The following is a 26632-nucleotide window of genomic DNA, read 5'->3' on the forward strand; positions in this document are numbered from 1 at the left end:
TTTTCCTCTGCTATGACAGACACTGTTTTGAATCTGGGCCTTCTGTTATTGGCACTGTATTTGTCTAGGATCCTTTGTCACATAGCAGTGGAATAAGCAGTCAAGGAGATGAAGTCCTTGTGAAGAAAATCCTGGAGAATACTGAGTGGAAGGAGAGATGTAGTTTTGGGGATGTAGTGTGGATAATTCACATTGTTAAATAATTTCTTAACAGATAATTGTAGGCAAGCCATCTCTGTTCTTGTTTCTATATTTATGTAAATGCTGATACAAGTAGTAGTTTTTTCCTACTGGTGTGATTACTTAAAGCTTTTAAAGATAGAAGTGAACTGTTACAAAGTAACTTGTGCTGTTGATTTAATTTCCTCTGATTTTTGTATACTGTTCTAACCTCCACTGATAAAGTTTAAAGAGCAAATCTGTTTCTGAATTCCTCTTTGTGCTAAGTATACTTCCTAAATGTTTGGAAGACAAAGATGAATAAAACACTGTTTTTTATTTTTTTTTTCCTTTAAGGAGTCACAAAGTAGTGAAGAAGGCAGATACACAAATACTGTTATATGAATAGGGAACGTATACATCCCACCTGATCTGAATTGCAAACCTTGAGGAGAGTTTGGGCAGAGAAGGGCCAATCTGAACAAACTTGTAGAAAAAGCATGATGGTGGGCTAGTAGCAAGCAGGTCTGTGTCGTGTTTGGGGATTTTATCAGATCCATCAAAATTTCATTAATACTACTTTGTAAAAATTCGTAGTTTTTATTACAGCTAGGTTAGCTGAACTTGATTTTATTCTGAGCCAGTGTTTTTTTTTTTTTAATAGATGAATACATCCTAATTTCTGTGGACTGTTTTATGACCTAATTATCTTTTTAAAATCTCCTGTACTTTATTTTTCCAAGTACTCATTTTGTGGCCAATTTGTTTATTGCTTTTTATATTCATGTTTGACTCTGAAGTGACATAAATTACTACATTTTTTCATTTTTTCTAGTTGAATGGTAAAGTACTTATATATTTTTAAAATGATATTATGTTTGATGCCCCATTAGTATAATTTAAGCTAGGTTTTGTTTTGTGTTACCACATGTAACGTTTTTGAAAGTTATGAAAAGATTAAAAAGTGTTAAATTGTGTGCTGATTGAATCCTTCTTTATACTTTTTTATATTTGAACTATTTTAAAATAAAAATAAGAAAGGCAAAAAAGATCAGAAGGTATAAATGAGAAAGACTGCAGGTGAAGATAAATTGTGAGAAGTTTTGATCTGAAAAATAGTTGGTGCTTTTTTTCTTATGAGTTATTATTTCCAGATTGATGGGCAGCAATGCAAAAATTAAAATAGAATTTAAGATTTCAAAAATATGCCAAAAAGTTGCTTTGAAACAAACTTTTGCCAGTTTTTAAAAATTAAGAAATAATTTTAAGAAAATAATGGTTATGTCATATCACAGAGAAGTTTTTATTATAAATACAAGTTGAGCATCCCTAATCCAAAAATCTGAAACCCAAAATGATCCAAAATCCAAAACTTTTTGGATACCATCATGATGCCAGACCTGACCTCATGTGACAGGTCATAGTCAAAACAGGTACACTAAAATTTTTGAATGAAATTACCTTCAGCCTTTGTATATAATGCATATATGAAACATAAATTGTGTTTAGATTTGTGTACTGTCCCCAAGATACCTCATTATGAGTATGTGAATATTCTGAAATTCCCAAATAATCTGTAACCAAAACTGATCTCCCATATTTTGGATAAGGGATACTCATCCTGTTACAGAAGAAAAATGATACTTAAGTGGTGTTCTTTCCAGTTTTACTTACAGATTAACTTTGGTGATGCTGTTTCAAACTGGTAATTTTAAAGAACAGAAATAATTGAATTTGCTTTAGAATGACCTAGAGGAGTGAGAGGTATGCACCTGTATCAGTGTATCAGACATTTATTTTTCTTCAGATGACCAGTGGTGCGAACAAAATTCCATTAACTCAACTATGTGTCTTTGACCCTCAGAGAGGGCACAGTCTCATGAAAATGTATTTATATTTTTGAAATTTACTATTTTTTCCTGAATGCCCTTTAAAATATCATCTAGTATAATTCATAAGTATCTTTGTATAAATGGTCCCTAAATATGATTAAGGAATTGTGAAACAACTTTAATAGTTTAATGAGTACTAGAATAAAAATAAAAGAATCATGTAGTCTTAGCCTCCAACAAACTGTGTGACCTTGTAATAGCAAATGAATTATGTAATCCTAGTGGACCCTCTGTGTTTTCACCTCTAAAATATAAAGATTTTATTTGGTGAATTCTGAGGACTCTTAGAAGGTGTGATGAATGTCTGGCCCACAGGCTGTAGAAGGCCTGCAAAATCATTTGGCCTGGTTCTGCCAAGGCAGCCATAGGGGGGACCTTATCTGTAGCAGGCTGATTTTTAAGTTGATAATTTTGTATTGGCCTATGAATGATGCTGTGCATTCCCAAATGGCCCTTGAAAGAAAAAAGGTTCTCTATCCCTGTATGGTCAGAAACCTTACCACAGGATCAATAATTAAAATATTTTACGTGTACCACTGTATTTTGAGTATTTGACTTAAAACAGCTTAAAACCAGAATCAACCCTTCATTTTAATATCCCTTCCTTTGTAGAAGTCAAAGCTTATGTCTGTCTACTTAATAGCAAAACAACTGGATTTAAAAAATCAATTTTATTTGACAAGTAGCTGGTTTTTTGGTTATTATGTAAATTTGTCAAGTGATTATAGTAAGTAAAAAACCCAAAGTGTTATAAAAAAATAATTAAAAGGTTAGAAACTAGTTTTTTTAAAAAATAAGAGGATTGGGAAAATAATGTGTATTAATACATTATGAGGTTAGTATTCTCTCTTTATATTTATTGTTAAAGTGATTATTATGATTTTTTAATTTACTTTATTCATCTATTTAACCTTGATAATTCTTTACCTTTTAAGTTCTTAGTATCTTTGATTAATATAATCCTAAAATATAGGATTAGAGTATACATTAGTTTTAGCAGTAGTTACTGCTGTGTTAAGCAATTTAATATCTAAAGTTTTAAATTATTATAAATTTTAAAGTATTTAAAAAATTTTCCACATATCAAATACCATGATAAAATTTCTGGGTATGTTCCATTCTTTAATGTCTACAGCAGTTCATAAGTAAGCCACATGGTGTCGCCTAAATATATTGTTAAAATGAACTTCAAAAGGAATTTCAGTGTTCCATTGATTTTTACCTCCTTTAGAGCTTACTTAATATTACTGTTTTCGTTTAGAATCAGGAAAATATGTGTGAGGAGCTATGCTTAGTCTTCTTCAGTCTGTCATACCTCTGTCTCTTCTCTAATAGTTAGTAGATAGTAATTGTTTATGTAGTAGCAATATAAATTAGTGAAAGTTCTAGTGAATGAAGACAGAAGATGTTTTAGAATAGTGGTTCATTATGATAAATTTGTTCTTTTAATTACTTTAAAATTATTCATCAGTTGCCTCTAGACTTTTAAATGTAGTATTTGCCCTTCCTGGTTAATATCTCCTATAGCATCAGTCCTAGATCAGTTTGTCCTCCCCCAGAGCAGTGCACCCTGTGTTCAAGAACTGGTAGTACCATAGCTACAAGAATGTTACACGCCCCTGTGGGGATTTAAAACAGAAAACATTGAACTCCTTGGTCTCCCTGATGGATTAGAAGTTTTAAATCACCAGAATATTAATAAATTTCTGGATTTTCTTATTCCTTAAAGTGATGACATTTTATTAATACTGTATTAATTATTTGTGGGTCATGACTTGTCTGATTGCAGGAGTCATTTGCACTATAACATGGATTTTTATATACACAGTAGTTAATGTTTTAAGAAAATAATATGATTGGGTAACTAAATAAGTTTAGTTCATTGCTGCATTTCTTTGATTCAGTAAATAGTCTTTTTACTATACTGTTAGTATGATTTCTGCTATAATTCTATCACCTTAAGAAGCATATGGAATATACTCATTATTAGAAACATTAATCTATTGTAATTGTACTATCTACTAATATGCTGAATGTATCCTGGGGTCACTTTTTGGTTGTGTGGTTTAAACTGTATCACATGAATTCTGTACACAAATTAATTCAAGAGATTGACACTTGAATAAATAAAAAATGTAAATTATGATGTAGAACTTTAGCTTCTTTTATAAAATAGTTACCTATGGTGATCTTTACTTCACATTTCCTGTTTATTTTGGTTTTCCTTCAGTTTTGTTTTCTAAGGATATTATTGATAGAAATGCTTTTCTTGTTGCCTTTTGTTTTTAAGTCCTATTTTGTGTGTGGATTTTATTTAAGACTGCAAGCCATTAACTTAATTTTTTTCTTGTTAACTTTGTTTCAGCAATCTATGTTCCAGTCTGCTTATTAACTGGCCAGATAACAGGGTAAATGAGTATCTATAAACTTTGCAGCATGTGTGCCATATATATGCAGTTGGCTTTTTTCCCCTTCTGCTGCTCTGTCAGTTTTTGGTCAAAGAGTGACAGAATCTGTAGATATGGATTTATGAAAATATTGACTTGTTTAGGGCAAAGAATTTATAAGTTCCAGGTGAACCATTATGAATCTTTGGAAGGCAGGTTTAAAAACGCATTCTGCACCATAAGGGTATAGTTTTCAACAAAGGCAAAAAAAAAAATTAAGCAAACAATGTTTATTAATTTAAGGGAGTCTCTCACCTATGTTTTATGTCTACATGTGTTACATTGAGAGGTAAATCCTTTAAGGGATTTGTTAGTATGAAATTTAGATATCAGGTATAGTGTTTATTTATTTGAAAGGCAGAATGACAGAGGAGGGAGAGGGGAAGGGGAAGAGAGAAAGAGTTTTCATCCCTTGGTTCACTTCGCAAATGGCCACGATGGGCAGGGCTGGTCCAGGCTGAAGCCAGAAACTCTGTCCAGGTCTCCACATGGCTGGTAGTGTATCAAGCACGTGGGCCATATTCTGCTGCTTTCCCAGGTGCATTAGCAATGAGCTGGATTGGAAGCGGGAACTCGGACTGATGTTCTGATGTGGTATGCTGGCATTACAGGCTGCAGCTTAACTCTCTGTGCCACAGTGCCTTCCCCTTTATCTGAATTTTTATGTAAGGTTTATTTTCGTATTTCCAGTTCTTTTAATTTGAAATTCTATGTTATGAATTTTCTATGACAAGAAAAATTTCTATAGTCAACTCCCAATATTTATATTTATATATGTGACATGAATACACTGACACTAAATAATCAAAATATAATTGGCTTATTTAATTATATTTACTTATGTGTACTGAGATAAATATTTGTCACTTAAATATGTACAGGAAATTTACATAAGTTCCAAATTCCTGTTATAAATCTTAGGAAATGATGGAAAGATGTTCAGTTTCCCCTCAGCCCGGTTTATTATTGAGGAGATAAGGCATGCATGGTCTGATACTGATGTAGTGCACTGACCAAAACAGAATGTGAACCTGTCTTCTGTCTCTCTTCTGTTCTTTTACGTGATGATGGATAGGTTTTCCACTTTCACCTCTGTCTCATTCCACACAAGTTTTGAGGTGGCTTATTAAAAACAAGGAAAACCAAAATGGATGCAGTTTTTAAGTTGAAGGAATTCAAGCAATGGAAAATTATCATTACGAAAATAACTCCAAGTACATCAGAACATTATATTGTTTAGCAATATATAAATATGTACTAAAACCATAAAGAAAAGCAAGGGAATAATTAAAAATTAGGATTGTATTTACCTTGAGGGTTAGAAAGAGAAATTTGAAAGAATGCAAAGGGATTTCTAAGGTTTTGATAAATTTCTGTTTCTAAACCTGGATAGTGATTCCATGTTTTTAATTTTTAAATTGTGTAATCTGTACACCTGTTTGTATATTTTTATTAAAAGTAAACTGGGAAAGAAGCCAGCCAGCCAAGAGGAAGAATTTGTAAATGTCATTCTACTCTAGAGATTTCACAAATTAATATAATTCAAGTCAAAATAGGAAAGTTCTTTAGTATTCAGGCTAAATAATTTCATTTGCTTTTGGGTACCCAGTTCAAGTAAACCTTGGCAACTTGGGAGGGCCTGGAAATTCAAAATGTGAAGAGGGGGAAGGAGCACCTGAAATGCTAGGATCTGCGACACATGTAATTACTACCTGTAGGGGGAAAGTGATTGCTGTCTTAAGCTGTTTGAAAAGCTCGCACATGAAAGACTTTGATGCTTTAGAAAATGGAATTAAATCATTAGAAAGTTTTGGAAAGGTAGATTATGACTTAATATAAATAAGCCAGAGCTATCTAAACCTTTGAAATTCTAATAACTCTGTATCTCAGTTCTAAAAAAGAGTCAAATGTACCTTTACTGTTCTAATATTTATTTTAAGCTTGTTTATATTTGTTAAATAAATGTATGGGAGAAGGAAAGAGGCTTTACTGGAATGTTCTAAGGGGAATTACCTTCCTTTAACTTTCCTTGCCATCTTTGAAGCCCTCTGAAAAATTTGCTCGTTGCAAACTGTGATATATGAAAGTTTGATTTGGACAAGTCCGATTCTTCTCTTTTATTATCATCTGTTCCTAAGGGCTTTCCATTCTCATTTTCTGTTTATTGATTGGCAGTTGATTGGTTGTTAATCTTGGTAAAAATACATTCATTCAACAAATACTTACTGAACCAATATGCTTTTTATAAAGTCCCAAAGATCCCTAAAGTGAATTAGACACTGTTGCTGCCTTTGAACAGCTTACTCCTGTTGAAGGAGGCTGCTATCCAGTTAATAGTTCTGATAAATGCTCTGGAGAGTAGAGAGTATTATGAGAACATAAGATTGGATGATCTGCCCTAATCTGAGGTGAGAGAGCAGGAAAATGGGACATTGTGTTTTAGAAGGGATTTCAGTAAGAGGAAATATAATACCTTGAAGTTAAGATAGCATATAGGCACTGTAGAATAGAAGAGCATGACTTCTATTGCCATATTTCCTGGTCTCACAATTGAGGTTCATTACTTGAACTTCAGTTTCCTCCTCTGGGAGATAAATATTTTACCATCATTTCCATTTTACAGAGTATTGAATGAGTTAAAGTTGTAAAGGGCTCAGAACAGTGTCTTTTGTATGTTAAGTTTTGAAGGATGATAATTATTCACAAAACAAATGTAAGATACTAGAGTTTCCAATCATATATGGTAATTATTATTAATAATCATATGGTCCTCTGAGCACTTACTGTATGTTAGGTATTGTGCTAAGTGATTTTACATAACATGTTGATCTCACAATTCTTTCAGGTAGGTACTGTTTTCATGCTGACAGTGTCATACATTTTTTTAACACCACTGAGGAAACTGATACTTCAGAAGGTTAAGTAATTTGCTTGAGTTCCCAGTTAGCTGAGAGTCTGTGGTCTGAACTGCTGTTCTTGGTAACTTCAAAAGATTCCAATAAAAGACTGACCTTTGTTGAACATTTGGTAACAGGCTATGGCCATATGGATATTACTGGCAAGTTACTCTGCTGAAAAATAAATTATGATGAAATGGGCTTGTGGCACATGCTTTCCCTCCTTTTCAGAGTCAGTTTTGTCTCTGAATCCTATTTGGCCATACATCAGACCTGTCACTCCAGTGTAGTATGGGTGTGGAACATCTGGCTGAATCTTAATGAGATCATTCTAAGAAAGAACTTGAGAACATATCTTTTTTTATATAAGGTAGCTTTGGAATTTTTAAGTCTACTCTAGGATAAACATTACCAACAGAAGGCATAATATGTGAAGGAGGTAGTGAGATGTGGTTTTCTGTGCATCCAGAGGCTAGACAATTTTAGACAGGCAAGGTTTGTTTATAAAGGTTCAACATCCCTTATCCTAAAATCCAGATTGCTCTAAAATCCAGAACTTCTTGAGTGCTGACCTGACACTGAGAATTTTGGGTTTTGAATTTTCAGTTAGCGATATCTAACTGGTAGAATCTTACATACAACTTTGCAAAATCTGAACCACTTCTGGCCCCAGACATTACACGTATTATTCAACCTATGTCTATTACTTGATCCTATTACTACTCCCACTTTACTCTGATTATGTTCAGAACATCTCAATACATAGTTCAGCCACACACATATATACATATATATCAGACTAGGTGCTTTCTCATTGTTATTTCCATGCTCAGGAACCTAGAATTAGAACCAAGAAATTACTGAAAGCACATTTTCCAGTTCAGAATGCTGGGTCATTTGGCTGTGAATGAATCCTGTTTTGATCATCTGAACTTGTCATACTCACTGGTGGTAGGCTCTTCCTAAGTGCTGCCCACTCTGCTTAGAATATTTTCTTTGCCCTCATCTGTGTCTTCTGCTAAGCTTTTATTGGACATAGTAACCCAAATCACTGTTCTTTGTAATATTATTCAGTAGCTTAATGGTTTTAAATCACTCAATTTTCTGTAATACAATTTTTGATCCATCAGGATTTATAAAGCTAAAGGTCTTTGTACCTGTATAGATGACTGTTACTTGTTAAACCCTGTGTTACATAGATATTCACTGTCTCCTTTGGCACTCTGCATGTGTGCTTTTCCGATAAAGTGATCCATGTGCTGTAAGGTTGTGTTAACTTTTCTTTTCTTTTATTGAAATATCTGAGAGGATTTTCTTTTTTTTTTTAAGAGTTGAATGGTAAGTTTATTCTGGTTCAAAACAATTTTAAAATCCATATACAGGGTTTTTTTTGTTTTTTAGTAAAATGTAATACTTTTTTTTTTAACTTTTATTTAGTAAATATAAATTTCCAAAGTACAGTTTATGGATTACAATGGCTTCCCTCCCACTTGCACCCCTCCCATCTCCCGCTCCCTCTCCCATTCCATTCACATCAAGATTCATTTTCAATTATCTTTATATACACAAGATCGATTTAGTATATATTAAGTAAAGATTTCATCAGTTTGCACCCACACAGAAACACAAAGTGTAAAATACTGTTTCAGTACTAGTTATAGCATTACTTCACATTGGACAACACATTAAGGACAGATGCCACATGAGAAGTAAGTACACAGTGACTCCTGTTGTTGACTTAACAATTTGACACTCTTGTTTATGGCATCAGTAATCTCCTTACGCTCTAGTCATGAGTTGCCAAGGCTATGGAAGCCTTTTGAGTTTGCCAACTTCGATCTTATTTACACAAGGCCATTTTCATGAAATCAGAGTTTGAAAACAACAGAAACCCTTGAAATATGCATTGAAGCCTATGGATTATTTTATGTTGGATATGCATTATTATGTGTATAATTTGTATAATGGGGGATAGGAGATTAAGATTACAGTAGTTTTCTTTTAAGTCAACTGATAAAACTTATGTTTCTTATTGGTATTAAAATGTGTAGAAAATAATCATGTTATATAGTTTTATAGTTTCACATTTATTACATAATACATAGTTATAGCTAGTGTCATTTCTAACATTTGATTAAGGGTCCACAAACACGAAGTAATTGACACTACCTCTTAAATGTTATTACTAATCTTAGTTTATGTTAGTGTTGCATTGCTTCTTTATTCTTCTACACAGGTAAAGACTGAAAAGATGGTGGTGTTCCATTCAGTTTAGTCTCCCAAAGGCAGAAAAGACCACTGGTAATTAAGGATGCTAAAATTCAGTTCTGTGAATTCAGTTATTTTCTGTCTTCAAAACAAAGAAACAGAATCTGAATTGCAGTATCTGAAAAACAGTTCTTCACTTTTCATGTTATGTTAAAATTTATACAGAATCTTCCCTTGGAAAGTCTTCTTCAAAGACAGATTATACTTTTCATCACGTCTTTTTTTTTTTTTTTTTTTTTTTTTTTAATTTATTTGACAGGTAGAGTTAGTGAGAGAGAGAGACAGAGAGAAAGGTCTTCCTTCTGTTGGTTCATTCCCCAAATGGCTGCTGCGGCCAGCGCACCGCGCCGATCTGAAGGAGCCAGGTGCATCCTCCTGGTCTCCCACAGGGGTGCAGGGCCCAAGCACTTGGGCCATCCTCCACTGCCTTCCCCGGGCCACAGCAGAGAGCTGGACTGGAAGAGGAGTAACCAGGACTAGAACCCAGTGCCCATATGGGATGCCGGCACCGTAGGCGGAGGAGTAACCAAATGAGCCATGGTGCCGGCCCCTCATCCCATCTTAGGTAGAGCAGTTCGTATATGTGTGAATCTTACTGAAATTAATGAAAGTTAAAATCCTGATTAGTAGAATTTTTACCTAGTTTGTCTTTCTTTTGACTCTTACTCCTATATAATAGAAAACCAAAATAACACATAGACAATGGTTCCCATTTTACAGAAAGCAGGGAAGGGTCCTGAGCCTGCTCATTAAATTTTAATTTATTCTGTTCTCATTCATGACTTCTCAGCATGGCTTTTCTCTTCCTTAGTCTCTTTATTTATTTATTTTTTTTGACAGGCAGAGTAGACAGAGAAAGAGACAGAGAGAAATGTCTTTCTTCCGTTGGTTCACCCCCCCAAATGGCCGCTCGGCCGGCGCACTGTGCTGATCTGAAGCCAGGAGCCAGGTGCTTCTTCCTGGTCTCCCATGCAGATGCAGGGCCCAAGAACTTGGGCCACAGCAGAGAGCTGGACCGGGAGAGGAGCAGCCAGGACAGAATCAGCACCCCAACCGGGACTAGAACCCAGGATGCTGGCGCCGCAGGCAGAGAATTAGCCTATTGAGCCACAGCGCCAGTGAATAATCCCTTTTTAAATAACTTCTGAGCATGTATTTGTGACAGTTGATATTCTTTTTTTTTAAAGAATGACACCAATAAAAAGACAAATTGTATTAATGCCTGAGTAATAATTAACCTTGTGTTTTACACCAAATTCAAACTCTGATGATAATTTTTGCCTTTATTCTGAGAATTACTGCATGCTATATGTTAACAAAAATTTAATCGTTGTAAATTATTTATCTCAGCATTTTTCCCTTTAAACTTGATGTCACTCAAAAATTAACAACAGCAACAAAAAACCCTGTAAAACTCCAAATGGTAGGTAGTGAAGGCATTGTGAAAAGAAGTCATTCCATTTTCATATTTCCAGTTAAATTTGTATTGAAAAATCACTATTATAGTTTCTCAGTCTGAATCGCTTTTATTTTATAATAATTGTTGTATTTTGGTAGAAGCAGTATTGTAATTAGTGTTTTTATGTTTTATCATAATTATGCATTCCAACCTCTCCTTTATGTCTATCTTTGGCAGGTGTTCTGTTCCTTTTTCATTGTAAGCTATCTAACTTTTCATACAAATATATAAGCTTCGATTGGTTTATTGCCTAGAACCACATCTGTGTCACCTTCTGCCTGGGTGAAAGCATAAAATACTAGCCCTCTGGAAGGCTCACTTGCATTCTCGCTTCACGTTTTCCTCCCTCCTAGAAGAAACCACATTTTGGACTTACTTATTCTATGTACTTTTGAAATTTACACTTTGTCAGAATGATGTATGTTGTTTCTGTGTAGCTGGACTCTTGATTCTCTCACTGATGTGAGTTTCCCATCAAAACTTTGTCATTTACTGGCTGTGGTGTTGATGGAAATATGAGGTGCTTGCAGTTTGGAGGTATCTGAATAATGATGTTATAAAGATTCCTGTACGGAAATTATTTGGTGGTCATTTGTGTGCCCTTCCATTGAATACCTAGGATTGAAAGTTATGGGTCATACTTTTCAAACTTTAGGAGACAGAGCTAAACAATTTTCCACAGTGCTTATGCCAGTATATACTTTACTAGCAGTAAATGGGAATTCACCTTGTTCCACCTTCTTCCAAACACTTAGTTGTCAGTAGTTTTAATTTTGGATATTCTGGTTAGGATGCAGGTACTTCAAAAAGTTTGTGGAAAATGCATTTAAAAGATTTTTAAAATTTGAAATGCATGCATCGGTTTGTTTATAATATGCACATTTTCCGTGAACTTTTTGGAAGAACCTTTATATCACTCTTTACTAATGATACTTGAGCCTCATTTAGTAAGATTATAGAGCATTGGGCTATCCCTGCTGATGCATCTGGGAAGCAGGGAACCAGTGGAAGATGGCCCAAGTACTTGGGACCCTGCACCCATGTGGGAGGCCCAGAAGAAGCTTCTGGCTTCTAACTGGCACAGCTGTGACCGTCGCGGCCATTTGGGGAGATAGAAGATTTCTATCTGTCTCTCCCTCCCTGCCTCCCTCTCTCATTCTGCCTTCAAATAAATAAATAAATCTTTTTTAAAATAAGTTATCATTGTTCAGATTGATCTCTTACAATTTTGGTGTGCTTGTTCTATTTACTTAGAGATGTTTATGAAAATCACATATTATGATTGTAAATTTATCTTTCAGTTGTCAGTTCTTGCTTGATATACTTGTATTTTGAGTTATTAAGTACATTCGAATTTAGAATTACATTTTTTCTAATGATTAACCTTGTTTCCATTATTCTGTGTCACTGTTTTATTTATTTATTTTTTAAAAGAAAGAGACAGGGACCAACTGATCATCTCTCATCTGCTAGTACATTTCCCAAATGCCTATAACAGCTGGGACTGGGCCAGGCTGCAGCAAGAAGCCAGACACTCAATCTCAGTCTCCCATGTGGGTGGCAGGGACTCAAGCCATTGCCTGCTGCCTTGAAGGGTATTGTTAGCCCGAAGCTGGAATGTGGAGGAGAACCAGGACTCAAAACCTAGGCACATACATCCTAAGCGGCTATTTAACCACTGTGCCCTAATGCCTGCCCCTCACTCTTTTTAACACGCTTTGGCTTTAAAGTCTGCTTTGTGATACTAATATAAACTTACAAGCTTTGTTTTGGCTAACGTTTGTATGTTGTACTTGTGTATTTTTTCCATCTTTACTTTTAGTTTTGCCATTTCTTAGCCTTAAGATTAGCCCAGTATTGTAGTCAAGGTTGTTTGTTGTTGTAGTTTGTATTTGTTCAAATTCTTGTCTTTGAAGTGTTTGGCCAGCTTGTATTAAATACATGTACTGATAGAATTGGGATTGAGTCTCTCATCTTGCTATTGCTTCCATTTTTTATGCTTGTTTATATAATTTTATATATAGATACATATAAACATAAATTTTAATATATATTTTAATAAACATAAATCAATTTTATATAGATATATAAACATATATTTATATATGGTTCATTTTATTTATTTGAAATTCAGAGTTATAGAGAGAAAGATGTCTTCCACCCATTGGCTCACTCCCCAGATAGCCACAATGGCTGGGGGCTGAGCCTGGGCCAGGCCGATACCAGCAACTAAGAGCTTCTTTTGGGTCTCCCATGTGAGAGGAGGGCCATCTTCTACTTTCCCAGGCCATAGAAGAGAGCTGGATTGGAAGTAGAGCAGCAGGATTTTGAACCAGCACCCATATGGGATGCCAGCACTGCAGGTGGAGGCTTTACCCACTACGCCACAGTGCTGGCCCCACCATGATAGCTTTTAGACTTAGTATATGTACATTTATATTTGTTTATATATTTATCATTTCATCATACATATCTATATTATTCTTTCTAGGGGATGCTTAGTTACATTTCCTTTTGTGTGAGTATGCTTGTGCTAAATTATTTCAGTTTTTTGTTTGGGTTTTTAATTCACCTGCCATTTGAAAGGGTGTTCTTATTAGATCGTTATTTTCCTTTAACCCTTTCCCGTCTCCCTGACTTCTGTTGCTTGTGTTGGGCAGTTGACTGTCAGTGAACTTGTTATTCCTTTGAACATAAATTGAGTCATTCCCTTCCCCATCAACTGCTTTGAATGCTTTCTCTTTTATTTTCAGAATTTTTGTATAATGGATTCATATAGTCTTACTAGTTTTTGTCTTGCCTGGGACTTTCACCACTTGTAAAATCTTTGTTTCAATGTCTTTCATTTGTTGCAAAACATTTTAAGTTACTCTTTTCAAATATTTCTTTTTAACATATTTCTTTTTCTTTTCTTTCTGATACTGTGCTTACATATGTTAGAACTTTTAACTATATCATATATATCAACTATATTCCTTCCATATTTTCTATTATTTTATAGGTTCCATCTGTGTATTTTCTTCTTACCTGTGTTTTGATTCATAGATTCTTTATTTGGTCTGTGTCTAACATGTTGATAAAACTATTCATCTGAGTTTATTTCTCAGTTCTGAGATTTCACTTGACCTTTTTGATTTTCATTTCCTTGAAAAAACTTTTGACTTTTATCTCCTTGATCAATTTAGACAGTAATTTTAATACCTAGTTCTGAAACTTTCATTATCTAAATACTCTTAAGATCTGTTGTGTTGACTGTAGTTTCTGTTGATTTTAGGTATGATACTGTTTTGTATAACTTTTTATTAAATGGCAGATATATGAAAAAATTATAAAGATAATATGAAGGTGGGCATGATATTGTCTTATTCAGAAAAGATTTATTTTGACTTCAGCAAGATGACCAAAGGACTGGCAGTGTTTTTCATCCAGGCAGGAGCAATGAAGGTTGAAGCTGAATTTAGTCCTGGTAAGGCTGATCTACTTCTGATTCAGTTTTATTCAGTCTGAGTCATGTCGCATCAGTGGCTCCCAGCTCTAGTACTTGTCCTACTTGTCTCAAGAACTTGTCTGTCTCTTCTCATCTTCCCTTGCTACTCATCTACTTATTGAGAACTTGCAAACTCTTAGATGGTGTGCACCTCCTAAAAGAGCCACACAACTCTCTTGGTTTTCTTCTTGTGTGAGGTCACAGCCCTTAGGCTGTCATGTCTTGATTATTCTCAATACATCTCAGACAGATGGTTTTATTTCTGATATTTTTGTTTACATTTTCTTATTCTTATCAGAAGTCTTGATAATATTACTCAGTTGAGTTCATCATATAGAAAACAAGATACTGTGACTTTTTCCTGAGTTATAATTGTTAGGTGATCATTTAAAATTTTCTGTAGATTAAACATTTTTCACTTGTTCACACTTTTATGCACATTTTCTTTATAGGAAGGATTTGGACATCCATCATTAACAGAAACTTTTAAGGGATCTGGACAGAACCCCTAAGGTGGATGGATGGTCTAGTGTACTCTGTATGATTAAATTAACTTTAGGTAGAGTTTTCTAGCAAACAACATGTTTTTTTAAATTTAGTATTACTTTAGAGTATATATCTCTTAAAACAGGAAGGATATGATGTTTCATGTGTAAAATAACTGCACCTTATACAACATGTATGTTTTCCAGATTTGCTTAGGTTCTTTGACTCTGCTTGTCAGAAATTGCAGTGTCATTTGTTTATAAAATCTTTTCCTTATCATATATATAGTTAGCTAGAAAGACCAACTAAAAAAACTAACTTTGTTTAGGCAGATAATTTTTTTCCCTGATGGTATATTAGCTGATAATATTCATTCAGATATAAAAATATTTTTTTAATTCATCTTTGCAGAACTTTAGAAATGATAATCATTTACCACTTGTTTCTTTTCCTCTAAATTTTTTTCCTGTTTACTGGTCAAAACGTTTTTAAGTAAAGTTATCAGGGATTCCATGCACTTTCACGGTAGGGATAACATCAATCTAAAGACTCAATTCTTTTCTGTCTTCACTGCCTACAGACAGGGAACACAATCTCTTCAGCCTGGACCTGTGTAGAAGAATTTGGAGAAAATAAGCAGGTAAGAGAAAGCCTCTTGGGGATTTTAAGATATATGTAGTTTCAAAAAAACAAGTTATTCTTTTTCTGGCTATAGAAGAAATGCTTAAAATTACCTAGTGAAATTTTGCAAATTACTTGATTATAATTTTATTAATTATAGACTCAGCAAAATTTGAAAAAATGAAAGTTAAATTAGTTTCTGTATTTCAGGTCTTCTCAAAACTTTTAACATGCAAGTGTACCTTGGACCCTAAGATTGTAAATACTTTTATAAATTAGATACAGATGGAATGAGTGTGTGAATGTTCTTCCTCAAATTATTTTTAAGGTGTTGACTAAAATAATGGTTTCTAAAGTCTAACAATTTTGGGAAACACTTTTGACCATATACTTCTTTGGGAAAATGATAGTGCATATTAGCATACTAAATAATTGAAGAAGAAACAAACCTATCTTTCCTAAACTTTCCCCAAGATTGTTTAGGTAAGATATTAGTGATTTTAGGGATTCTTACCCTTAAATTTTATGGGATATTGTTTGGGAAACACTAAAATAACCCAAGAAACATTTGGGTTTAGTTTGTATATTCCTAATTTTATTGAGGTATGATTAAATATATTGCCATATATTTGAAGTATATACTTTGGATCATTTGATTTACAACTTTGAAATTACATCACAGTCACAAAAATGAACATTTCTGTCATTCCAAAAAATTGCCTCATGTCCCTTCCTAATCCGTTCTTCCTTCTAACCTCTTACCCAGGCATCCATTCTAGATTAGTTTGCAACTTCTAGAATTTCACTCTTTAGTTTTTTAAGGTTTAAATTTTATTCTTTAATTTATAATATAATTTCTGGAAAATAAAGGTACAAAGTCTGATAGTGTGTATATGGTACTTTTATATTGTCAAAAGTGTCACATAAGAATTTGCAACTGAAATCTTAATATCAAAATTATTTAGAGAAAATACATTATAAATTGAAAAAATAAATTGAGTTTAAAATCAAAAGTGGGGCTGGTGCTGTGGTGCAGTAGGTTAATCCTTGGTCTGTGGTGCTGGTATCCCACGTGGGCACTATTTTCTAGTTCTAGTCCCTGCTGCTCCTCTTCCAATCCAGCTCTCTGCTATGGCCTCAGAAGGCAGTGGAAGATGGCCCAAGTGCTTGGGCCCCTGCACCTGCATGGTAGACCCAGAGGAAGCTCCTGGCTCCTGGCTTCAGATTGGCTTAGCACTGGCTGTTGCAGCCATTTAGGGAGTGAACCAGCAGATGAAAGACCTCTATATCCCTCTCTCCCTCTCACTGTCTGTGACTCTCTCAAATTAAAAAAAAAGCAAGATGCTTTTTTTCTTACTAAAACTTGAATCTCAAAAATTTAAGTACTCTAGTGAAAATTGGAAGAAGCCATAGGCTTTATAGTAACTTTCTTATTCAGCCATCCTCTACTAAAATTAACATATCCAAAGCCTCCTTGAAAATTGTCTAAAATAGGTATTGGCATTGTGTCACCACCTGTGACACCAGCATCCCCTCTAGGTGCCACTTGGTGTCCCAGCTCCTCCACTTCTGATACAGCTCCCTGGGAAAGCAGTGGAGGGTAGTTCAAATCCTTGGGTGCCTACACCCATGTGGGAGACCTGGGAGAAGCTCCTGGCTGCTAGCTTTGGTTTAGCCCAGGCCTGGCAGTTGCAGCCATTTGGGGAGTGAACCAGCAGATGGAAGATTTCTCTGTCTCTCCTGCCTTTCAAATAAATAAGTAAATAAATAGTCAAAAACAGATAGACGTAAGCTACGTTGTGGGCCTGCTCTTAGAGAAAACATTTTTTTTCCCTTGAAATTTCCTAGTATTCTTGCCTTTTGCTATCAGTAGCTTAATAGGAAAAATTAACTAGAAGGTAAAAATATCCCAAGCTTCCCCATTTTTTTCTTCAAAATTTGATTTTTATAGGGAAAGTAAGGTAAAAATTCAGTAAATTTCATATGTGTGTTCTAGGCAGAAGTATCACTTAATAAGTATCACTAATTAATGATTTTAAATATTTTATTGGTGCCAAGTTGCTTAATCACTAATGATTCTGAGAATATTTCCTCTGCTTTATAGTTAGCTTGATTTTCTCAACTAGGATGCAACAGAAAATAATAAATTGTAAATATTATTTATATTCAAATACATATTTTTAAATCTCTATTTTATGTTCTGCAGGTATACAGTACAGTTTAAAAAATCCCATTAAGAGTACAGTAGTTTTTTTGTAGATGAAATTCAGTGTTCTAGTGAAAATTTTAGTCAATTTTCAGTTTTAGTTTTTAATTTTTAGTCACTGAAACACTGAATTATTATTTCAATAGTGGTTATTGAATCTTAGAAACTAAAACAAATTGATGAGAGGAGGACATTTAAAATTGTTATGAATATTCTTCAGAAGTCTAAAGAAATGCTTAAAATATTTGTTAAAAGCCTTGGGAAGGGTATTTCATAGACTAAGAGCAGATGTTTCATCATCTTGGTGTGGTGGGAGTAATTAATCATATAGCTATCTTGAGAAAGTTAAACATAGAGTTATCCTATCACTTAGCAGTTCCATTTCTGTACAGTTCAAGAGGATTGAAAACATGTCTATACAGAGACTCGTACCATCATTGTTAGTGGCATCATTCATGATAGCCAAAAGAGGGAAACAACTCAGATATGGATCAGCTAGGGAACAGTTGAACAAAAATGGTATATCCATACAATGGAATATCATTCAGTCATAAAAAGCATCCAGTTCTGATACATATTACAACATGGTTGTACCTTGAAAACATATTAAGAAGCCAGTTCAGAAAGACCATGTAAATTATATACTTCCATATATATGAAAAGCCTATAAGCAAGTCTATGGAAACAGAAGATTAATGGTTGCTGGGGCTGGGGTAGGAGGGAATAAAAAATTACTGCTAATGGGAAAAGAGTTCCGGGTAATGATGCAAGTGTTCTGGAATTAATACGAGGTGGTTTGAGTTGTATAATTTTGTAACTTTAAATATAAAGGTATAACAGTAAAGGATGGTGAATATAGTAGCAGAACTTAAATAGCTAATAAGGAGAAATAAAGCTAATTATGAGATGGAAAATTAAAGAATAGATTTGTTAAGGTGATCAGTTTAAGTTCATAATTGATCACAATGATAGGATTAAGTGTCAAAGGGATTACATAAATAAGACCAGTGTCTGCAAATAATAATTGATAGAATGAAAAAGGAAAGAATGATCCTACATGGGAAGCAGGATACACAGCAGACTCATAGAATGGCAAATGCCCTAAACAGCACTCTGGCCTCAGAATCAGCCCTTAAGGCATTCAGATCTGGCTAAAAAGCCATGAGAGATTACTGACAACATAAATAAGAGTGTCAATTGTTAAATCAACAACAGGAGTCACTGTTCACTTACTCCCCATGTAGGAACTCTGTCCTTAATGTGTTGTACTATGTGAATTAATGGTATTACTAGTACTCAGACAATACTTTATACTTTGTGTGTGTCTGTGTGGGTGCAGTCTGTTGAAATCTTTACTTAGTATATACTAAGTTGATCTTCTGTATATAAAGATAATTGAAAATGAATCTTGATGAAGAACGGGATGGGAGAGGGAGTGGGAGATGGGATGGTTGCGGGTGGGAGGGATGTTATGGGGGGAAAAGCTGCTATAATTCAAGAGTTGTACTTTGGAAATTTATATTTATTAAATAAAAGTTGGAAAAAAAAAGAGTTGGCTAGAATTCATCCAAGCAGATACTTTGAGCTGACTCTTAAGTCTCTTTGCTTAAGGGTTTTCCCCATCTTTATTTATGTCTCACTTAAGACAGAATACAGCTAGATATAATTAGTGAGGTTTGGTTGAGATATGTAAGATAGAATTAGAAACAAAGTTAGAAAGAAATTAGGTATATCAGTGTATCTATTGTTTATATTTTCTCTAAGAAACTTACTGGTGGTATTCACTACCAGGTTGTGCGTTGGTCAGGGATAGGTAGTGGGCCACACCATAGTGGCTGTGTAACAGGACAAGTAGTTACCTCGACCATGTACTGCCAGCCTGTACACTTAACTGTGTGTGATGTGTTTCCAGTTATTACCCACTTATCTGCTCTTTCCAGATATTTTCCGAATCCACATGAGTCCTGGGTTCCTAGTTGGTCATTACTTCTTGGTTAGAATTGACACTTAGAATTAAGCCTATATGGCATTCTTTATGTAAATCAACTTTGTTCTATACAAATATTTATTATCATTTAGGATATAAATTTAAATTCCAGATAATTTGTTTAAAATGCTACCTATATTAGAACAGTTGTTCTCACGCTTTTTTACTTTTAATAAATGGCCTTTTCTTCAAATTTAGGAAGTACTGCATAAAAGTTTAGCATGTAAAACAGGGTGGGTGAGGAGCTACGTGGACTGAAATAGAGGTGCAGGGCTGGGTAGGTGCACACAAAGGCCAGGTAGCTGAAAGCGTCGCCATCTACTTCACTTCTGTCTGCCTGCCCATAACTGCTTGAGGTCCTTTTCTCAGCTATGTTTGAGAAGGAGACTGACAAAGTGAAAACACTGGGTCAAATGGAAATAATGCTTTTCTAGGAAACAGGAGGCCTACTTCTTAACTTACTCTTTCCTTGTTCAGCTGTGGGAGTTCAGATCAGTCTCTTAATCACTGAAATAGATCCTGGAATAGAGACTTCCAGAGTCTCAACTTCTGGTGTGTGATGTTTGAACTAGAGAATTTAATTATTCAGAAACTTCATTAGTGTCAACTATAAAAAGGCAAAGCCAATAAAAATGAACATGACACTTGAATACTTTACCAAAGATGTTCTAGTGGATGGTAAACACATTGTTGATCAAAACTGGAATCACACTGGGAATATCAAATGTTCGTGAGGATGTAGAACACTGTTGATCTCTTTTATTTTACTGGTGGGACTATAAAATGATCACAGTGGAGGAGGCTTAAGCAGTATCTATCTGCCCTACAACCCAGCAGTCCCATTCCCAAATCTTGACCTAAACTAAATCATACAATAGAATAATAATAAAAAGGAACAACTACTGAAACACAGAACATACCACATTTAGAAATTATATTGAGAAATCAGATAAAAATAACATAACACATAACTTAAAAATGCATTCTGTGAATGCCAAGAGGAGCAGAACTAACCTCTGGCAGTAGTAGATACTAGTTGCCTGCAAAAGAAAGGCTGACTGGGGAGGGCAGCAGAATCTTCTGGATTGGGGGATGTGTTTTACACTTTGTTCAGGTGCAGGTTACATGGATTTGTACAGTTATCAAAACTCGTTGATGAACACTATAGGAAATAATCATTTTTGGTAGGCAAATTATACTTCAGTTTTTAAACCATTAAGACAGCTGATTTAACACCTACTGTAAAACTTAAATTCTGAACCTGGCTCTGTGTCATTCCTTAAGAAGGGAACAGGGCAGTTCAGAATCAGTCCAAGGCATAAACCTCAGGAGTGAAGATTGGGAAGCAAAACCAGGGGTAGGCAAGTGAGTGCATGCTAGGAATTGTAACTTACTCATTAATTTATTATTTGCTAAAAATTAATGAAAATTTCTGTTTTTCATTTTCCATGATATATAAATTCTATGTTAGATCTAAGGAAAACATTCTGTTTTTAGGTTTAGCCGACTAGTTAAGTATTTGCAGTTTGTCTGTCTTAAGTTTGGTATTTTTGTGTTTCTAACCCCTTAAATGTTTTCTGAATGTAGATTGTCTTTGTGCTAAAATTTATTTTGAAATGGTTATGAAATTTTGTGAGCATCTAAATACAGCTTGTTTTTAATCTTGCAGTTTTAGGGGGAAATTCTTTTGTCTTGTCAATATACTACATGAACCAAGTCATCAGAGTCAGCTTTTAATTGTTATGAGTAATTTAGTCCCCTTAAAGATATAGGAAGACAATACTTCATTAGTGTATTTTTAATTTAAAAACTTAAAGGTTTATAACAGAGGCCTATGAGAAATGAAGGTTTACTAAATACTGTGCTAGTACTCAAATTGTTCAGCTCACTTTTTAAAATCTGCTGAAGACACTTCTTGTCTGTACATTTTCTGAACAAGCTGTATTACCTTATTACCTCTCAAATGGATATCAACTCAAAGCAAAAATAATTTCTCTTTTAAAACTGTATTTCTCTGCCTGCCAAAGTGTTCTGTTCTAAATCATCTTATCAATGATCACATTAAAATTCAAAGAGCATAGATTTACTGTAAGTACATGTGGCTAATATGGAATTGACTGTGTTTGCATAATACTCTTGAATAGGAAAGAACTTCCTTTAAAGTAGTTATTTGGGAATACAAAGAAACACTGATGCTTCAGTGTATTCTCAATACTGTACCCTTTAAGCAAAGTGCATCTTTTCAAAGAAGAAAAAAATATGTAATATTTGGAGGCATTCTACCTTGTATGTTAGAAAAGCAAATGATATCAAATATCAAAGTAAGTTCTCCAGTTCTAAAATACTGAAAATAACTTGAACTAGATACTTTAAAAATAAACTGCTTTATTGCTTTTATGGTATCATGGATAAAAATTTAAAAGGTGAATATTTTAATGAAGAGTTTTGCGATGCTAGAAATGAAACCTATATTTAACTGATTTTTATTTTTTTCATTTGTTTTTCTTAACTAGGTCCTTTCTGATGTTGCTTGAGCTTACTCTCCTGCAGTTGATCTCATTCCTGTTGGCTAAACATTAAGTCCCATGACAACATTAAGTTAGTGCTCTGTGTTTTAGGCCTCATTTATAGTACCAGGACAGTGTTACAGAAGAAGAAACGTTTCACCTGTACATTAGATGACCTAATTTCTTTTCTTCTATTCCCCAAAACACCATAACTTTTATAAATAATCATTTTATAGTCTTTGTTATACCCTGGGTTTATTCTACACTAAAGAACGTAGTTGAGTTTTTGGAAAGTACAGGATTTAAAGATTTGGTCTTTATACCAACTTATATAAAATTCTAATTAATGAAGCAGAAAATTATTATTGCATTAGATGAATGTTTATTGTGGAACAGTAATATTTGAGGTATAATTTTTTAAATAATTTGGTTTAATTTTTGGATATTTTTCTATACTGTAAGTTGATAATGGTTTCTTGAAGTTTATTTTATGGAGATGATTCATTTTACTGTTTTGTGGTACCAGTAGGAATCTAATGTTAAATTGATGTGTTGAGTTACAAATATATGTCTATGTTAGTATTTAAATAATGAAATATTAGGCAGTTAGTTTACCAAATGTTTTCTGCAGTAAAGGGATAAATGTTTTTTGCTGGTTTGATGCCTAACAGTTTCAAAACAAAAAAGAAGCAAACATGAATTCGCTGATTTTTATCATTCCTTCGTGGACTACCCCTTAGTGTCAGTACCAATTTTAAAATAAGCTTCTTTGAAGAGCAAGAGGAATCAGAGGTTCTCTTTTTCTGTGATCAAAATAATAATATCCCAGAATTCATTCTAGTAAGATCTCTGAAGCATTGCGTGAGTGAAGGAAACATGATACTGACCAAACTATCAGGATTTGCCTTGCAGTGAATGCTGAAATAGTCTTACCACCAGTATATATCAGTATTTTGAATGTTTGAACATTATGTTAAATGTGATTATAGTTTTAATGCTTTGTGTCTTTGAATTAAATTTGTGTCCATGAAGATGTGCACCATAATTGTTCATGTATTTATTTACAGACTACAATTTCCGTCGCAGCTCAGTAAATAGTCTTTCCCCTGTTAGTGCTACCCTCTCTTCTGGGACTCCCAGCGTGCTTCCTTATACTTCAAGGCCTTATTCTTATCCAAGCTATCCCTTGTCACCAACAGTATCACTTGCTAATGGCAGCCATGTTGGACAGCGACTATTTATCTCCAATCAGGCCTCATTCTTCTGAAGAAAATATTGTAAACATTAGTATGAAAATATCTCTGTATAAAGCATGCAAATTAAAATACTGTTTTATTTTAGAATCGGGTTTGCACATTTGGTTTTACAAAGGTAATATTTATTCCAGCATACTAAACATCAGCTATAACTCTGAATGACAGAATTATAGCATTTATAAAAATGCAAAGTTTAAAAAGTTATTCAGTGGTTTCCCTTAATAAAGGTACAGCAAACTGCTGTTCTTTTTAAACTTTTGGGATTTGCTTCTAATTCCTGAGTGGGAAGTTGGGCCCAAAGTGGTTTATGTTAATTTCTTGCATAATAACTTCACGAGGTAGCATTATACACATACTACAACACTGGAAGAAAATGATTATACCAGATTTGATTAGCAAGGATCACTATCTGTATTGGAGATTAGAACAGTTATTTAATGGGAAGCATCTGACTATTATGTAGAAAGAATTAATGAGGCAAAAGATAAGATGCAAATTTTATGCAGTACTAAAGAAAATATAGCCTGCCATTGTGGTCCTTGTAAATAACTATAAATACTTTGGTTAATAATTATTTGTTACAAGAATAAATTATAATTTTGCTGTTAATGTATTTAAGGTTTTTATAGTTGTGCTTCATTTGTGTTTTTGATATTCACTGTATTGTTTGAATAAGAAATGTTATAGTTTTTAAATGTTGAAATCATGTGTTAATTTTTGTACTTGAATTCAAATTCTGACATTAAATATGTGATGCTTCTAATATGCGCGTTTCATTTTTTAATAGAATGCACAAAAATTTGGCTCTCACAATCACTTACCTTTTCTGAGAAGTTTCTCTCACAAGATATACAGTCAGAGGCTCAATGTCTTCATGAGACCAAAGCAAATGAAATTGTAGACCAAAAATTGTTAGTTTTGTAAAATGGTTAATAAAAATCAAATATTCTGATAGGCACACTGAAGAGTCCCTGTTTTACTTATGAATAATTCATGAATCCAAGTCATTTCAACAGTTATGAAGTCTAATAATGAGTTTCATAATTGGTATCAGAGACAAAAATCTTTGAGATACCAGAAATTAACCTTTATTGATCAAATCAATGTGTACCTTTTTTGTAATAGGATTTGCGTACAGATTTGAAATGATTGCAGATATTTTTCTTACAACTTAATACTTACCTTTCCAGCCCACTGCTTTAGGCTTCATAGACTCAATACCTAACTGGCATCCTTTTTCCTCCTAACATAACTGAAGTGCATGGATTATGTAACTGATGTGCTAGGCAAGTGGCGCTCAGTTGCATATCACTCATTCAGCAAACGCACAATGAGTGTGTGTTTTGTTAGCATGTGATAGTACCCATGGGATACTGAGTTGACTCAGACTCTAAGCCAGAAGAAAAACAGACCCTTTTAGTTTTTTATGGAAATAATGTGGAATGACCCAAATCATCATGTAGCTTTTTAAAAAAATTTCAAATAATCTAGATAGCTTACCAGCCACATAATTTATTTGAACCATCTTGGTAATATGACAAGAATTGCCTAAGTTTTATAATAGTGCCAGGTAATAGCTATTTAAACTTGGACACAATTTTCCTTTAAAATTTATTATATTTGTTTGAGAGAGAATTCCCACCCACTGGTTCACTCCCTAAATGCCTGCAGTTACTGGAGCTTGCCCAGGGTCAGAGCCAGCAGGTGGGAATGCAATCTAGGTCTGTCACATGGACAGCAGGAACTCGGATGCATCACCATTGCTGTTCCCTTGTATATAATTCTTACCTCTCTGAACCCTGCTTTTCAATTTTTTTTTTTGTCGTTAAATTTTTTTAAAGAATTAAAAGCCAAAACAGCTAATAGTTACTCAAGTGGTAGCTGATAATGAGTATAATTATAGGAAGAGCATAGTAGTACTTCTTTGTACAGTTTTCATTCATTCTCACTTCAACCAGAAATAAGCACAATCATGGCAAACGCTGTCCCTTTCTGTAATGTTATGGATGGGCAGTTTCTGTTCTTACTGCATAGTTTCATTTGTGGACATAGTGCTGATTTGGTGCTTGAATTCTTATGCAGTAGCCCCTGGAAGGCCTCTGCTCCAAATGAGGGTTTCCCTTGTTGGCTGAAGACAAGATATTGATAGATTTTAGCCATGATAAGCCCACTGGGAAGGGAAACAGTTCCAGAGACAACTTTCATCAACTATGTGTAACTTTTTCAAAGAAACAGAGGTAATGTGGGAGCTATGACCAGGGTATATCTTGCTTTAAATCCCCTGTGAGTGTAAGGATGAGAGTAAATTTAATTTTACCTCTTTCCTCTAGTTTGTTTTATAATGTTAGTGGGAAATAGTTATCTGTGATTCTGAATCTATAGGAAAGGTTAATAAATCCATGTTAACAAGTCTTTATGTAAGAAAATGCCATAGATTATGTCAAAGGAGAAATGATAGACTGAATGATATTCAAATTTTGTTAAGTGGGTAAAATGTAGAAATAGATGACAGTCACTGAGCACACAGAAAAGTACTCTCATAATAAGAGAAGTACAAATTAGAAGTTCAGTTTGGGGGTAGGAGTTTGATACGATGGTGAAGACACTGCTTGGGATGCCCACATCCTACATGGGAAAGACTGGGCGGTGTCCTGGCTCCTCTTCTGATCTGCCTCCCTGCTAATTGCACACCAGGCGGCAGCAGGTGTAATGCCATTCATGTGAGAGACCCGCATTGTTCCCAGCTCCTGATTTTGGCTTGGCCCATCTCTGGCTCTTGCAGGAACTTAGGTGTGAACTAGTGGATGGAAGATCTCTCTCTGATTCCCAAGTAAAATGAAAATGGATTAAAAGTTCAGATTGACAGAAATTCATAAGTAGATAAACAGTCTTTACATTGCTGATGAAGTTGTAAATTGGTATAATTCAAATGGCCAGTAGCTTGCTTTCTGTCATCCAGC

General features: G+C 34.3%; 1 protein-coding gene across 7 annotated transcripts in view; it reads left to right on the plus strand.

Annotated features, from left to right (window-relative positions):
- RBM46 (RNA binding motif protein 46) overlaps positions 1–24449 on the plus strand; it is a 54677-nt gene extending 30228 nt beyond the window's left edge. For 2 of the 7 annotated variants that reach the window (XM_051819961.3, XM_008267308.5), the window contains exon 5: positions 23484–24447. In XM_051819961.3, coding sequence (XP_051675921.1) covers positions 23484–23683 — 200 coding nt within the window. In that variant the 3' untranslated portion in view covers positions 23684–24447. Of the gene's footprint in view, positions 1–4416; positions 4554–15675; positions 15736–22422 lie in introns of those variants that run through there. The other 5 variants (XM_089302327.1, XM_089302326.1, XM_051819962.3 and 2 more) reach the window with 5 other exon arrangements.
- Positions 24450–26632: the final 2183 nt, after the last annotated feature.

This window comes from Oryctolagus cuniculus, chromosome 8 (genome assembly GCF_051225735.1).
Source record: "Oryctolagus cuniculus isolate XC-2025 breed Fujian yellow rabbit chromosome 8, ASM5122573v1, whole genome shotgun sequence".
NCBI lineage: Eukaryota > Metazoa > Chordata > Mammalia > Lagomorpha > Leporidae > Oryctolagus > Oryctolagus cuniculus.